Raw genomic sequence first — 15854 nt, forward strand, 5'->3', positions numbered from 1 at the left:
CCATTTCTGAGTGCAGAAAGACCCTGCACAGTTTGCATGCCAGCAGGATAGTTGATTTAGGTTGTTTCACCTCACATAATCCATCTTTAATAAGAATGCTTGCTGTTCTTTTCAAACTTAAGAGATAATGAAAACTGGACATATACACGCCCAGATTAAGTTGTCTAAAACAGTTGTCAGTGAAGACAGAAATGAGTAGGAGGAAAAAGCATTTTACTTTATTCATCTCTGCTAGCCAAAGTCTCTCATGTGTTCAGTCTCCTCTTCGCTCAGGCAGGCACTGCAGTGGTTGCTCGTTGCAGCTGCTGTCATTGAGATGAACCACTGAAGGCAGAGCAGCTTCTGCTTGGCATGCTCAGCTTTACTAAAGGCAAGGCTCTGGTCAGCTGCCCAGGCTGTAGGTATGGGCCCTGTGATCGGGAGACATGTTACGAGGTGGGCAGCCCCAGGGGACAAGAGTGATCCACCTCACAGGGTGGTTTCCAGACAATAAGGATGTAAATAAAAATGCAGTAAGTGCAGCTGTTTACTGCACATGAGGAATAGCAAGCACCATGTCATCCAGACCAGAAACGTGCAGCATCTTTAACTGTGTTTGACCCCAGCACGTCTCTTCTCCTCTTGCACTGTTGTGCAGACAGCCCTGGAGCCCACCCCTAGGTTGTGAGGATGCTCAATAATTCAGAAATATTCTTCTGACAGTCTCCTTACATCCTAAGTACATACCTCTATCAGGCTTCAAGGTATTCTAGATAAATAGCTACACATCTTGTTGCCCATCAGATACTGGGATTTCCGTGTCTTACAGCATCATGGTATTTTTGCCAGTGTAAAAGGGTCAGAGCCAGGGTAAAGTCTTTAAAGTGTTCATCACACCACACATCTGGACCAGATACTTGTCTGGTGCCACTTAACATTGTGCCTCTGAAGCAAAAGTTAATTAGCTTTCTGCTATTAAAAGCAAGGAGGTTCCAGCACAAATGTTTCCTGCTGTGCCAGGAATGCTTGGGAGTTGCTGACGGCTGTGGTGGCAGATTGGAAAATTTTGCCTGAAGCTTGATACAAATACTTGTGCACATGCAGAGATCCATGTTAGAAAGACTAGATTTGATTGATACTAGGGTAAGAAAGCAATGAGAAATCTTTTCTTTAATGCATACAGTAACACAACTGAAAAAAGGAAATTTTCTGCCTTTTTCACTGTGACTGTTTTGTGATATAGTAACAGTCCACTGGATACAAGGTCTGGATCCCACCTCCTAATATGTGCCATCCCCTCTAGCTTACTGCTCTTACTCTAAACAGTGTCTCCCTCTGAAGTATGCCAACTCCAGCCCATCCTGTACAACAGCACCACTCCTTCCTGTTTTCCCCCACCTCCAAAATAAGGAAATTCATAAGGATAAGAGGAATCATATTTCTTCAACCAAGTATGTTCCAATCTCTGCTCAAAGGGAAGTTTGTATATTTTAACTAGTGTCTGGCTAACATAACAAACAATGTCTTTTCAATCATTTTTGTCAGACATGGGACACATGTAAGACAGTTCATTTCTGATGTTATAGAGTGGTGTTTCCTAAGCTGGCAGGAAAATTTCATTTGTGAAACCTCATGGTAAAATGTAACCTTTCAAGTGATATAAGACTGGTGAGTGTCAGTGTCAGTCCTGCTGAGTCCTCTAAGTTACATTGAAGTTTCCTTCTAAAATGATAATGATTGAAATGCACTTATATTTACATGGACATACATAGTTGATGGAATGTATTACTCTGTTTGCATGCCCCTGTGCTTATTTTTTCACCTAATCTGCAGCTTTATGTAGTGCTGGCTTTAACTGCTGTTTCTTGTATTTGAGTAATGCAGAACAGATCAAGGAAAAAAAAAAATCAATCCTTGGACAAAATGAAAATATATCAGCCCATTCCAACATTCTACATCTGTTATAAATAATAAGGTTAATCTCACAGTGGGAAGGATTTGCATCAATAGCCTGATGTCCTGAGATGGTAGCCCTAAGGATGTTAATTGGCAGCAAGACAAAGCCATTTATATCCAGGAATGCCCACTAGCAGTGCAAAACAGCTAGTGGGCTCACTGTACAAACAGTATAGCTTTGGCTAGGAGAAATCATGTATCGATATGAAAATAGTTGACCTCTACCTCAATGGACCTTTTTTCTTCGCCGAATGTGGTAGTGTTTTATTCTTATTAGTCTCAAAGGCCTCCTGGGATTGTCATAAAATAAACTGTTCATAATAACTGGGTACTTTTAGCTTTGAAAAAGCAGTGGAATTAGATTCAGTCTGTGTTTGTTACATACGTGACATGTTTTTGGTATGTTTTCTTCACTATTATTTAGTGCAGAGCCACACCATTTTCCCCCCATATGCTACCAAGACAGTGCTGTCTAGCAGCTAAAACTCAGGACTAGGATTCGCTGCAGTATTTCACAACCACCAGCTGTGGGAACTATTCAATCATGTCATGATTATCATCCTATTTGTAGCCTTAAGTACAAGGACTGGTCTAAGGACAGGAGGGTTGGGCTGGGCATGGTGGTTGCAAGAAATGTCAAGTACTGCAGAGAACAGGACACTTTATGTTGGCCTTGTCACCAAAGCCATTTTCTCACTGAACTGGCCTTACTCTCCTGCTGCACATAAAATACGGATCATGAGTTTTACACTCTTTTTCAAATGTTCTGAGAATCAAAAGCTTAACAAATTAAAAGGTCTCCTATGTCAGGTAGATATTGTTGCCTGAGTCATAAGCAAAGAAAAGAATTCTCAGCTTACATTAAATTTTCTTTATGCTGGTGTTTTACTGTTCTACACTAAATTTTCTTTATGTTAGTGCTTTACTATTTTCCTTTCTTAGGAATACTAGGCACAGTAATGAATCTCACGACATCAGGATTATGTGCTTCAGCTTCCCATGCATGCAAAGGCTCCATCACTGGCCCTCAGTTATACTGCTCAGACACAGATTTTGTGTACTATTCCTTCATGAGATTCATGGGCCAGTTGACAAAGAAAGTAGAACAACACTAAACTGCCAAAGGCAGATTTTCACTCTATTAGAATTTTTTTTATAGTTTCTCTCTTCAGGGAGAGGTGATAACTGAACACATTAGTTTTGCAATATAGGCTATAAAATACTTCTTACTTCATCGTACGTTCAACGGTACCGGAAATATGCAGATCTAGATAAAGCCATTAAAAATTTCCATAGAAAGCTGCCTCTAGATAGAAGCTAACTCTTTGGGTGGCTCCACACAAACCAAAAACCATTAGGTTTTATGATCTTGCTTAGAGGTACGTTAGCCATTATGTCCAAGACAGAGTTAGAAAAAGAACAGGCATCTCCTTCAAAAACAGACTATAGTTCAGAATAGATCAAACAAATCCATAGGCTTCATATAAACAAATTAGTCCAAATTGTCACAGCAGTCATTTTCTAATCTGGTCATTTGCTCTTAAACTGGGTGTACGTAATGGGGAATTCATAGGTGAAACCAGTGAAACCAACCCCGTGCTCTCAACAGCAGGAGAAATCAGATTTAGCCTAACACTGTATGTCATATTTGTTTCTTCTGTGTGTTGCTGTTAAATTTATGCACCAAAAGCTATGTTAATTATCCTTTGTGTGACAATCTGTTATACGCTCTACTATAAAACTGATTTTATAGGACACACTTTGTGAGTCCCTAGAAGACAACGAAAAGTCTTGTAAAAGGCAACAGGAGTTTGTCAAGAATAAGTCATGACAGACCAGTGTAATTCCTTCTGTGACAGGGTAACAGGGCTTTGCAGACACAGCTGTGTTTGTCAGTGCTGTGAGAAATGACATTTGAAAGATGCAGGTGGAGTAAAAAGTTCAAAATACAGCAACAAAAAATTATCTGGAAATGATGACCCAAAAATAAAATGCTAAAAGAATTAGGACTAATTAACCTAAGGAGATCAAGGAAAGACAACAATCTGCAATTTTTTGTAAAGGCTGTAGAAAAATAAGGGAATAATCTGCCTCCAGGCCAGGTGAATCTAGTTCATGTGCCTGTATTGGTCAGAAATAAGCAACCCCACTGTCAGCTTAGCTATGGGATGCTGTGGGCTGCAGGGACACCACCTCAAACTTCAGTTCCATTTTTAGGGAGACTGATACCTGCTGACAGTTAGTGGCCCACCCATGGAGTCTGTGCTGAATGATCAGATATCTGACAGTGCTGCCAGGCATAGACATGGAGATAGAGTCTCAAGGAAAATGAGGGACTTACCACTTTTTACAGAATTTTAGAAATCCAGCATGGAAAATTTCTCCATCAAGTGTATGAACCTGCCAGCATAAAACTGTACCCTACAGTATAGTATATAGCAAACCCAACTGTTACCCTGTGTTTACACTGGCTACAAGAAAACTTACTTTTCTGTTTGGGCTAGAACTCAAGGAAGCCCATTTCTTTACTCTGGCTGTAAAAAGACCTTTTTTTCCATATGGGTCAACAGAAATTTGTGTTATTTTGTTCTATGTGTAAATACTCTTAAAACTGCTAATTGTGTATGGTGCTGGCTTAATATACACCCATAAATTATTACAGGAGTTGAGCTTTCTAAGTTTATTTCCTCACCTTGTTGTCTTGAGTAACTGTTATAGCTCCTTGCACTGACAATGTGTCTGTAGCGACTAAGTAATTGCAAAGCACTTGCACTGAATTTTAGGGATTACCTGCTTAAAAGGTTCTGAAATACAAATAGCTTACAGAGGACACACAAATATCATCTCTTTCACATTCCCTAAAAAACCACAGTAACTGAAGCAGAGTAGTACATTGGTGGAATTGAATGTAAGGCATTCATGGAAATTCAGGTGTGCATATGGGGAGGATACGTTACACATCCGGTTCTTACGTTCCGATTTGGTAGAAATCCTAATTTCCATTACAGTAGTCATTTTCTGGACTGTGATTGCATTGTCACAGGTGCATATAGCAAGCCTCACCTGGCCCTCCTCTTTCACTAACAGATTTATTCTCCACTGAATTGATGTGTGTCAGGTTCTTCCTCTCTTGCTTGGAGGAAAGGAGGTCCTTCCCCGGGGGTAGGACCTATTCCAGAGATTTGAGTGTTTGGGAAAGAAGCCATTCCATGAAGTCTATATTGCAAATTAATATTCCCCATTCAGGCTCCACAAATGGCTCAGCTGCTTCCTTAAGTAGGGAGCTGAATCACTACGGTCAGGTTAAGGCTCCTCAGGTCAGTCTTCCCACAAACTAACCTGATTTTAACCATCTGAGGCTGGAAGTTTTATTTTCCTCCACTTTTTAAGCTGAATTTGTTAACATTTGGAAGTGGCTGTTTTGTCTAGTGGTAAAACACAGAGTTGGAGTCAGGCGTTTACATTCAGTCTGTAGTTTGGGAACAGCGACAAGCCTCAGGACAGCTTTTGTCCATTCAAGAACAGATGGGATGGATTATCTTTCAATGGGTTGTAAGTCCAAGACTGAAGAAGATGTTTTGCAATTAACTAAAGTTCAGCACTGCTAAATTGTAACAAGAGGAAGATGAGTAGTAAGATCTAATTATGAATTTCAGCTAGGTTTGATAGGGAGATGAAGAGGAAAATATATATCAGAAAAGATGCAAACTACACAAAACACATACCCAGTCAATTTTGCTCTACAAAATCACGAATGGCCACCCCCATCTGCAGGGTGAAGTTAATGCTAATCAGTTGCAGACTTGTACTGCAGATGAACTCAAACAAAAATCAGCTTCTATGCAGTCTACCCAAATATAGCCCAAAGCTAATATTACACTTTTGTGCATATTTATGTTATTAAAACATTATGTTCCAAACTGTCAAACTCAAATAGTTTTGTAACAAATTTGCATACATATTTAACCTCTTTTAAAAAGTGATTTTGGAAACCTTAAGAAATGAAATCTGAGTGAACAGTTTCAAATTAATTGTTGCTCAGTTTTTAGAAGTGTGTAAGTTTATATCTTGATTAAAAAATACCCACCTCTGATGTTTTTAGGAGGTTTTTTGACATGTATATGCAAATCAGACATGTACTGGACAAGGAGTCGCTTGTCTGGGGAAGTGTAGTTCTGCAAAAATAATAAGTATTGGATTTCTAATAAAGTAATAAAGCTTGGACTCCTCTGACATTTGCTATATTTTTATTATAGCCAGTGATATTTCTATCCATTAGTACTGAGGGGGAATGAATAATTTTTTAGAAGAGACGTGAGGAGGAGGAAGGAAGAACAGAGATCCAGAAGAATAGAAAACATCTACAGCTTCTTTTTTATGAATTTACAGTTAACAGCACATGTTGTGTTACATTACATTCATGCTTTATAGTTCAGAACAGCTAATAACTGAAAAGCCCTTTAACAAAGGATTTACAAAAGGAAAGAACCTCAACAGACCCTCTAGCTAATTGCTGAAGGAGAGCAAAACATTGTTTATTATTACCCTGCCAAGTTTACATTTGCATGCTTTATTTTCTTGGACCAAGTCACTGAGGTTTAGTAATAACAAAGATTTTGTTTAACAAAAATAACACTTCTTGGACGATAGATGGGTGAGGGACAAAAGGGAAAGAAAGAAGACATTAAGATTCTCATGGAATAGAAACTGAAGTGGGTTTGAATGTTTGGAAAGAGGAATGGCTTCACTCCATGTTGAGAGCCTTGCATGACCATACAGTAATTTCTCTATCCTATGCTACATTGCCCTGGAGACAAGGAACTTGTTATGGGACAGAGAATTCATCAGCAGGGAGAAAGTAAAAAGAAAGATGGATGTTTATACCAGTGTGAAGTTTTTGGCTCATCTTATGTGTTATCTTGTCTTCAGTCCCTCTGCATCCTACAGCACTTATTCTACAGAGATCTTTGAGAATAAACATTCTGAGCTGGATCTTCTGTGATGCCGTCTTATTTCAGTTTATTTGACTGGGCTTAAGCCAACTGTAAAATTTAGATCTGGGTTAAGTCTCTAAACCTTGCCAAAGATTAGGGTGGTCTGGTCCAAAATTTTGTTTCAAGTCTTTCTCTTCTCTTTTATCAGAGCCACATGGGGAAGTGGTTCTTCAGCGTTTTGTGAAATATCTTTCATGCTCCAAGAAGTAATCTTTAACTACAGATCCTTTTCAGAAAACAAGCAGAAAATATACTGTGGAAAAATCTGTCAGATAAGGGCAATGACTTTGATTAAATGTTGCTGCTGAAACAATTCTGGAGTTGTCCCCACGTTTCCCACCTCCACTTGCATGTCCTCTGTTATGAGAAGGTATCTCTGCCATACCTGGCTCACCACTGACAAGCAAGAGGCAGGGCTTTGGGCTGGCCTGTGGCTGGTCCTCAGGGGTGGAAGGAAGCATTTGGCAGGTCCATGCTCCTTGCACAGTGCTTCTCCGGCAAGCGTCCTTTTGTTAAGCCAGCAGTGCTTTTGGCAGCCATAGGGGCAGCAAGGGAAGGTGGTGTCTCACATGGCTTCCTACTAGGGCTGTCTTGCGTTGCTCCATGTTGTGTGCTACATGGCTCACCATCTGCAATTGGGGAAACCTGTCTTCTGCTCAAGGAGGCGTGCTCCCTGATGCCCTCTGTGAGAAGCTCTCCCTCCCTGAGTGGTGACAAACTGCCAAAAACCAGCTGGAAAGTAGCAGAAAAGTCTCCCTAAAACCACACACGACTTCACTGATTTTATTTCCCTATAGATTTCCTACTTTTAGACCTCAGGACGCTAAATTTATGTTTCCCACCAGTCTAGCCTTCAAATGTAGTTATTAAGCTGGGCATGAAATACCTTCCTGTTCCTAGGATAATGTGACATAAAAAAAAAAAAAAAATCAAAAAAACAACTGTCTTGAACCTCTAAGCTGGGCATGAAATACCTTCCCGTTCCTAGGTTAATGTGAAAGAAAAAAAAAAACCACAAACAAAAAAAACCTGTCTTGAACCTCTCAGGAAATCTTGGGAAGGGTCCATGAAAAGAACTTAGCTCTCTTTTATGTCAATCAAAACATTTAATTTTAATGTCTATGTGTAAAAAGAAATAGTTCATATGCCTCTGTACTACAATTTCTTCTTTCTAAATGACTGCCAGAGAAATCCCCAAATTCCATCCCACAAAAATGGAACTAGGCTGGGATTTAATTTATTTTTTAAATAGAGAAATTGATCTTACAGATGGTAAACTGGAATTTTCTGATGAAAAACGTGTAGTTGCAAAAATTCAGCCACCTCTGCTTGTCTTTAAGTACTCTCAAAGTGCACGAGGGTGAGATCACAGTGGGGACAACAAAGCTGCAGATGGGACCAACATGCAGACCTGGCACAGTTCCCATTGGAAAAGGGATGAGGTTACGGGGAGAGGAGCCAGCTAGGTAAAGCAGCAGCCCTATCCTCTTCTCAAACCTAATGGCTGATGTGCTGACAGTGTGTTTTCCCCCAGAAAAAAAAAACAACTTTACAGTCTGACACACATGATGGGATTAACCTTTATTTCTCCTTCTGGTGACTGTAAATGCTGTTTCCCTTTCTTCTCCTCTTTCGGTGTCCAGTAACTCACCCTCTTTCTACCCCTTCAGGTGTCGTATTCCCTTATTCTCCGCGGCTGGGTCGTTACAACTTAAACTTCCACGAGGCTCAGCGAGCGTGTCTGGACCAAGACTCTGTTATCGCTTCCTTTGACCAGCTCTACGATGCCTGGAGGTCAGGGCTGGACTGGTGTAACGCCGGCTGGCTCAGTGACGGCTCCGTGCAGTACCCCATCACCAAGCCCAGGGAGCCCTGCGGAGGGAAGAACACAGTGCCTGGGGTCAGGAATTACGGGTTCTGGGATAAAGATAAAAGCCGATATGATGTTTTCTGTTTTACTTCAAACTTCAATGGTAAGAGTCTTCTTCACCCCTACCTTGTAAACGACTGTTTCTGTGCTTAGGAAAGAAACTCCAATGGCAGCAAGGGATATTTGATTTGTCAAAGCTTATGTTACGTTTGGAAAATGTTATTGTTGAGTTTACAAGGACACATGCACAGAGTAAAGTTGTCTTTGCCATATGTTCATGTAGATCGTTTTTACAACTCAGAACTTGTATTGGCAGAAGTTTCTAATATGTCTGCTTTCACCCCGTTAAAATTTATATGTACTCTTTTAATGTTAATATATGCCCAGTTTATTTCAGTTAAAGTGATGAAGAAACCTGCGATTCATTAATTGAGCTTTCCTGTTGAATCAGTTATAATTATGTTTTACAACTTAAATATATGACCAGAACAAAATTCTGATGACCGCTTCATCTATGCTGTTGTTTCAAGCAGCTCCTGCTCATGTACCAGGTCTAAAATGACTAATACTTCCTTATCACAAAGCTATTTCTGGCTTTTATGCCTAATAATTTAGATTTCTAATCTTTTTACACTGCCAAAAAACCCTGTTAACTTTTGCTCCAAGCTTGGTCTGCTCTAAACCTTATTAGCTTTTTTGCTACTTGTAGATGTTAATTTAGGTATGAAAGGATCTCAGCTTGCTATCACGCCAGGTTTAATCTAGTAGCTGAAAAGGATTTAGAAAGCATTGCTGTGAATGAGAGGAACACTGCAAGTAAACATGTGCAAAAGCGGTCTACAATCCGCTACAGCATCATACCTGTGGATAATGCCTATGCAACTTTGCACATGTTTGGCTTGCAACCCAACCAGACCAAGGAGCATGGCCTTTTTTGTTTATGTATGGGTTACTTATCCACAGTGAAGCATTTTTGTCTTACAGCACACCAAATAATAAGCATAAGCCTTGCTGTCAGAAAGTATGTTCTAGCACTAAGTCTGCTCCACCCTCTGAAAAAAATCCCAAATACTCAAAACCAACAATGTTAAATTAGGCTGGATGCAGTCTGAAACAAAAGTTTAGCTGATTTTTATGATGCTGCATCATTCCATGTAATGCTGGCTCATTTTTTTCTTGTTTCATTTATCCAAGGAGAAATCCTATGTGAGCTCATCTCTTATATGCAGATTTAACCCTGTGCTATAGAAATAGCACCAAGGAATAAAATAAACAAGGAAAAAGAACTAAAATGTGATAGCTGCACTATTTATAATGCTTGCAGAGTAAATGTTTGCAACCACTGTTCACTAATCACGAGCCTTTTGCACACCAGCAGCTGGACAGTATCTCTTAGGAAAGAGAAAAATAATTTCTGAGGAAAAAAAAAAAAAAAGTACTGACAGATAAATATTTTGTCTGCATTGATACATCAATAAAGAGAAAGAGGGAGAAAGAGGAATGAGGTGAGGTGAGGATAAGGTATACAGGTAGTAGAGAAATCAAAGACAAGACACCAAAATGAATCTCATCCTTGGTGAGTCACTTAAACCAACCTGCAAGACAGAATACTACACAGCAATAGGATGATATATAAAGCTGAGCACCATCTTCTCTAGTTCCCTGCAATTCAGTGCCATGTAAGTCTCTCAAGGTGTCAGCAGAAAAATCTGGACTTCTACTTCTCTCAGCATCCATTTCCTTAAACAGCAACTCACCAGGTTATATTATCCTCACATGTCCCTTCTGTATTCTCTGCTATTCATGTCCCAAGCTCACCTTAATATCCACAATAAACTCAGTCACTCTCCCAAAATGACAACCTCCTGTTTTCAGCTCAACACTTCAGAGAGCTTATGCATGCTTAACAGCATACGTTAGCTTTCTGACTGTAAAGGGAAAAACCAGGTCGCAATTGCCAAAGATAGTGGCTACAGGCAAAGAACTATTTCTGCATCACCCAATGTTGATTTTCTCAGCTCAGAAACGGCCAAGAAAAATGAGAAGTGGTTAGGACACCATGCATTTCCAGCAGTGGCAGTGACTGCTGGAGTCTCCCAACGGTATGAAACAGAGAAGCCTTCAGCTTTATGTGAGGGATCTGGAAAAATGCCAAGGGGAGTATAAGGCAAGCTCAAAAAAAAAAAAAAAAAATTCTCAAAGAGTGCCAGTTGTGGGAGCTGCTATGAAGAAAGAGGGTGAGTGAGGTTTAGATTTCTGCTAACTGGGTTCTTTTTAGGGAAAGAAATCTCCCAAATACATTATGATCTCAGGGATCATTAAAAAAAAGAAAAATGGCTCAATTTTGAAAAGTTCAGCAGACAAAGCAAAAAGTCTTTGTCTAGAATACATGCAAAGCTTGTTTTTTACCTGAAGAAGAAGGTACAAACCAGCAAAATTACATTCAGTCATTAAGGTGAAAAATTAAAATGTAGTCATCAATGCAGTGAGTTCAAATCCAGGTTCAGTGTTTTCACTCTGGAACTGTTGGATTCCATCTGTGATGAGTTGAATGCACCAAAAAATACTGATAAAAAAAAGTGGATTTTGTACCATTAGTGAAGAATTCTACATGCATTCCTGTTACCTGCACAGGGAAATGTTTTTAGCAAAGCTTGTCTGCAATGCAATATAAAATAATCTTAGTACTTGATGAAATTACCCTCTACAGTGTCTTTTCTTAGACTACTGCAAGTGCAATTCTTGAACATTTTGTTCTGCCTGCATAACTGCTTCATACCCAAATCTTTCTGTTGGTTCATAGAACTGTTCATGATTTGCATCTATGCAGGCAAAGCCAAAAACCCGAAAATTTTTCATACACTTTGTATATAGTAGTACCAGCAATTTACCAGTTTATAAGAATATATAGTGATATTTCACAAAACAATGCAAAGAGTGACATTAGCATAATGCTATCCATTAAATCCACAAAAATATTGTGAAATAGCATAATTTTTCTTCCTGCATAGAGATAATTATTGGATGGCAACATGTTTCCCAACCTGCTTTTGCATTCCTTGTGTTGGTAATGGCTATTGAAAATGAATATACAGATGTGGAAAGTATCTAACTTAAATTTGGAAATTCCATGTTGGAATTCCTGATATCTGAGGGTTCAGCTCTGCTCCCTCATAGCCAATTTCTCCTCCACTTTTCCTTCACAGTAGGAGCCACTTTAGTCTGTGTTCTCTTTAGAAAAGCTAAAGGTTCCTGGCCCGTGTCGTGGGACAACCTGCCATTATCCAAAGGTTTGCAAGGGCTGCAGACTCCCTACCCTGCCCCAAGGAACGGGGATGCTCCTCTTCCACATTCCCTCTAGGTCAATTTGGGCTTCTACACACCTATTTGGGAGAATAAATGCAGATGAATCCTTTTGTTGCAGTCTTCCCCACAGAGCCCAAAAGGCGTAGGACAAAGAATATACAATGGTAGAGCTGAGTAGTTATTCTTTGCTTAATTTCAAAGGGATTCTGAAGGACAACAGTGAGTTTCTTGAAGGAAAAACCATGAGAATATTTTGCGCTGAAAAGCATTAAGTGAGATAAATATAAACATCTATCAGCTCCTCTATAATTAAGCATTTTCAAAAAGAAAAAAGGTAGAGAGCTTGGATCATGCTTTCTGCTCATTAATATGCATTTTGTTACATACTTTGCACACAGAACCACAGTTCATAACTGATTTATTATGAGCTCTAGCAGAATAAAGTAAAAATCTCATGTTAACAAAGTTAAAGATACAAAGAATGAATTTTAAGAATCATGTTAAAAGTGCAGCTATGAACCACCTGTTTGTTACAGTACTGCATGTGATAAGCTAACCACCTCTGCCATTTAAATGGGAGAAAGGTATATAAAGTCATCTCTGAATAATGCATGCCAACTGCTCATTTGCCCATTTCAGAATATTTCATCGCTGGGAACATGTAGCCATTGTTCCAAAAAGAGAAACAAACACACCCAAAATAAAATTATGTACCTTTTCTTAGAAGAGGTTTCTTCTGAGTCATCAGAGTCACTGCTGATAATGGGGGGGACAGAAGAGGATTTCAAAAAATTATTCCCACATATTTAATGTAGCAATTGAAAATCACATACCTGAGATGATCACTGGGTATCAAATTACTTAGCAGGTCCTTATGATTAAAGGAATGGAACGCATCTCCCTTCACATAAATTTTTAACATGTTCTTCAATTTTGAGGAACAATGGCCTCGCTCAACCATTTAGTGTTGCTGTAAGATATACTGAACTGAGTCTGCTGGGCAGGTAGTAGTGTCTACATGTTGTGCAAGCTACAGATATATCCTGCTGGCTGCTGAGAATGCCTTTTATGGCCATACGGAACCACAAATTAGAGCAGTTTTACACAGTGAAACAACTTAACTGATTTCTGTGGCCTAGCTGTCCTAGCAAACCAGTAAGCTGTCGGGAGTAGTCCTAGGGCTGAGCCCGAGTGCTTAGATACTTCAATGGCTGGCTGCATGTGGAAGCATCCTCTCTGAGCGCTCCACCAATAATAACCAACCCTCTTTCAAAGGCATTGCATTAACACTTTATGCAGAAAATAGTGAGTGGGGTGGTACTGCCTTTCTGTGCCTCTGAAGATGATGGCTCACTATCCAGCATACCCAGCTGTGATATAAAAACTTACTAATAAATCTCTCAATTTAGAGCTGAGCTTGGAAAAATCTCCAAGGGTGGTGCATCCCTCAAACACCCACAGTCACAAGAGTGTAGGATATTTAGGTCAAGTGCTCAAGTTTTCCTCTTTAAGCTATTATCTTAAATGCAAAAGCTTAAAATAGCTATTATAGATGGGGTTTGATTAGGTTTGCATAAACCCTCTGCCCCATGATTTGGATGTGAGAAGTCAAATCAAGAGCACTCATCCTCTGTAGGAGTGACCCAACTTCCAGATATTAATGAGAGAGAGACAGTTAATTCCTCCCTGTCCTTCCACATCAATTAATAAGTACTAAGATTTAACAGTTAGGAATTCTTCTAACCTATTAGCAGGGGAAAACGAGCAAATCTGTACTGAGTTTATTAACAGAATTTTATTTAATCAGACATTCTGGATACACATTGCACCCTGTGGGGTTTACTGTTAAAGTTCTCCTATTTAAGTAAGGAGCAGAGCATAGGAGTTTTTTTTATTGATGTCATATGTCAAAAGCCTGACCTCACTGCAAATCCCTAGGAAATTGCATTCCATTGACATATGGTTTGAAGAGCAACTAATAAGCTAAGTGAAGTTTGCATACTATCAGTCCAAATCCCCGTTCCCCTAAGTCTGAAATCCTGTTTGCTTTGGGGAAACCTCTTAATAACGTAGTAGGAACAGGTTTCCACTTAATAAACATTCTCTGTAGCAACACCTTGTAAATGCTCTCAACTTGCTGAAATGAAGTTAAGCAAGCATTTTACAAAGGGGTAGATTATCTACTCGCAACAGTTTTCTGTGGAAATACTGTAGATACCGTCTCTGACAGCAATAAAATTTTTAAGTTTCTTCTCCACCACAGCTGCAATGTAAATGCCTTTTTTTTAATGTTCTTGCCGTCATATACAATTTCCAACCATTACACAAAGTTGATTCAATTATCTTTATACTGTATTCTGACCTGACATTTCTCCACTTCTTCGAAAAAAAAAAGAGCTATGTGTTTTTTGCAGGGATCTGACATAACTCTTCATCTTGCTCACCACTTTTTCTTCACCAAGAAAGTAATCTGAAATTGAGCAGAATTCTGTTTGTGTGTTTGCCTGGTTTTTATGGGGAAGAAAAAGGATATTATTTTGGAGTACATACCTAAGAAGTAAAGAGTGTGCTCTGGAATTACAAGTTCCCCACCTGAATAAATTCCTTTGTTTTTCAGCTAACTTGCCTCGTACAGGACAGTCAGATTGAAAAGTTGTGAATTTATTTGGGAACTACTATTCCTTCAGATAAACATTATTCCTCTGCAATCCATTTCTACCTCACACTTGGTTAATTGTCAAATCAGTGATGATAAATAACCCAAAGTAGAATGAATAAAAGGCTTACAATGAATTTATATTGTCTTGATGAATTAAATTAATGTTAGTATTAGTGCTGCTTATGGATTAGTAGGGGGGACTTCCTTTCAGAGCTTTACTTGCTGGCATATGTTTTCATTACCTTGAGACAGAGGCACATTTTCTTAGCAGCATTATCAGTTCAATGCCGTCTTATGGTGAGGATATACCCTTTGATGCCTAAAGAGAAACAGAGCTGCAGATCTGCTGCGTGTGGTTTTGACACTGCTAATGAAGACTTAATGACAGGCATGGTTTTGATCTACCACAGAATCAAACCCTGATTCTGAGAAGCTGTGCAATATCTCAGCTTTCTTACAAAAAACACAACAAAACAAAAAATTGTGTTTGTACTTAATCAGAAACAAGGTCACCGCCTTGTCAGAGAGTAAAACTGCATGTGTTACCTCCACCCACCCTCACCCAAATGCTATCAAAGGCCAGATCTTGCTATGCTGTGCTTCTGAGAGCAGAACTCATAAGGGTTTTAAGCTGATGTTGGGAGCATAATGTAGAAGTGCACTGCTTTAGATGCTTAACTGATTTCCCTTCTCTGACAGTAAGCCACAGCTGTATGAGATCTGCTTTGCTTGAAATCTACAGGGTTCCTCAGATGTTTCGCTGGGTTGTCATCTTCAACATGTTGGTAAATGCATCTGGCACCATAAAGTTAGATGCAGAACAAGGGCCCTTCTCCAAATCCCAAGGTGTCTTCCACCATCCCTATCCCCCCATTTTTGTCTTCCTGTTTTTCTGACTCTGAGGATGAAAATGCATTGTAACAGTTCAGTTACCACTGAATACAAGTGAGGGTGGGGATGCCATCCTGTGCTAAGTTAGAAGAAATAAATATAGCAATTTTTTTTTTTGGTTCAGATAGTCTGTTTTCTCTATCTGGTGTTTTGGGGTTTTTTTGACTTCTGATATTTATCAACTCACCATACAAAACAT

At 39.3% G+C, this 15854-nt stretch overlaps 1 protein-coding gene across 2 annotated transcripts in view; it reads left to right on the top strand.

The window, feature by feature from the left end:
- Positions 1–15854, top strand: part of HAPLN1 (hyaluronan and proteoglycan link protein 1) — a 30413-nt gene that overhangs the window by 13714 nt on the left and 845 nt on the right. For both annotated transcript variants that reach the window (XM_074855965.1, XM_074855964.1), the window contains exon 4: positions 8600–8902. In XM_074855965.1, coding sequence (XP_074712066.1) covers positions 8600–8902 — 303 coding nt within the window. The remainder of the gene's footprint in view (positions 1–8599; positions 8903–15854) is intronic.

This window comes from Strix uralensis, chromosome Z, assembly GCF_047716275.1.
Source record: "Strix uralensis isolate ZFMK-TIS-50842 chromosome Z, bStrUra1, whole genome shotgun sequence".
In the NCBI taxonomy this organism is placed as follows: Eukaryota; Metazoa; Chordata; class Aves; order Strigiformes; family Strigidae; genus Strix; species Strix uralensis.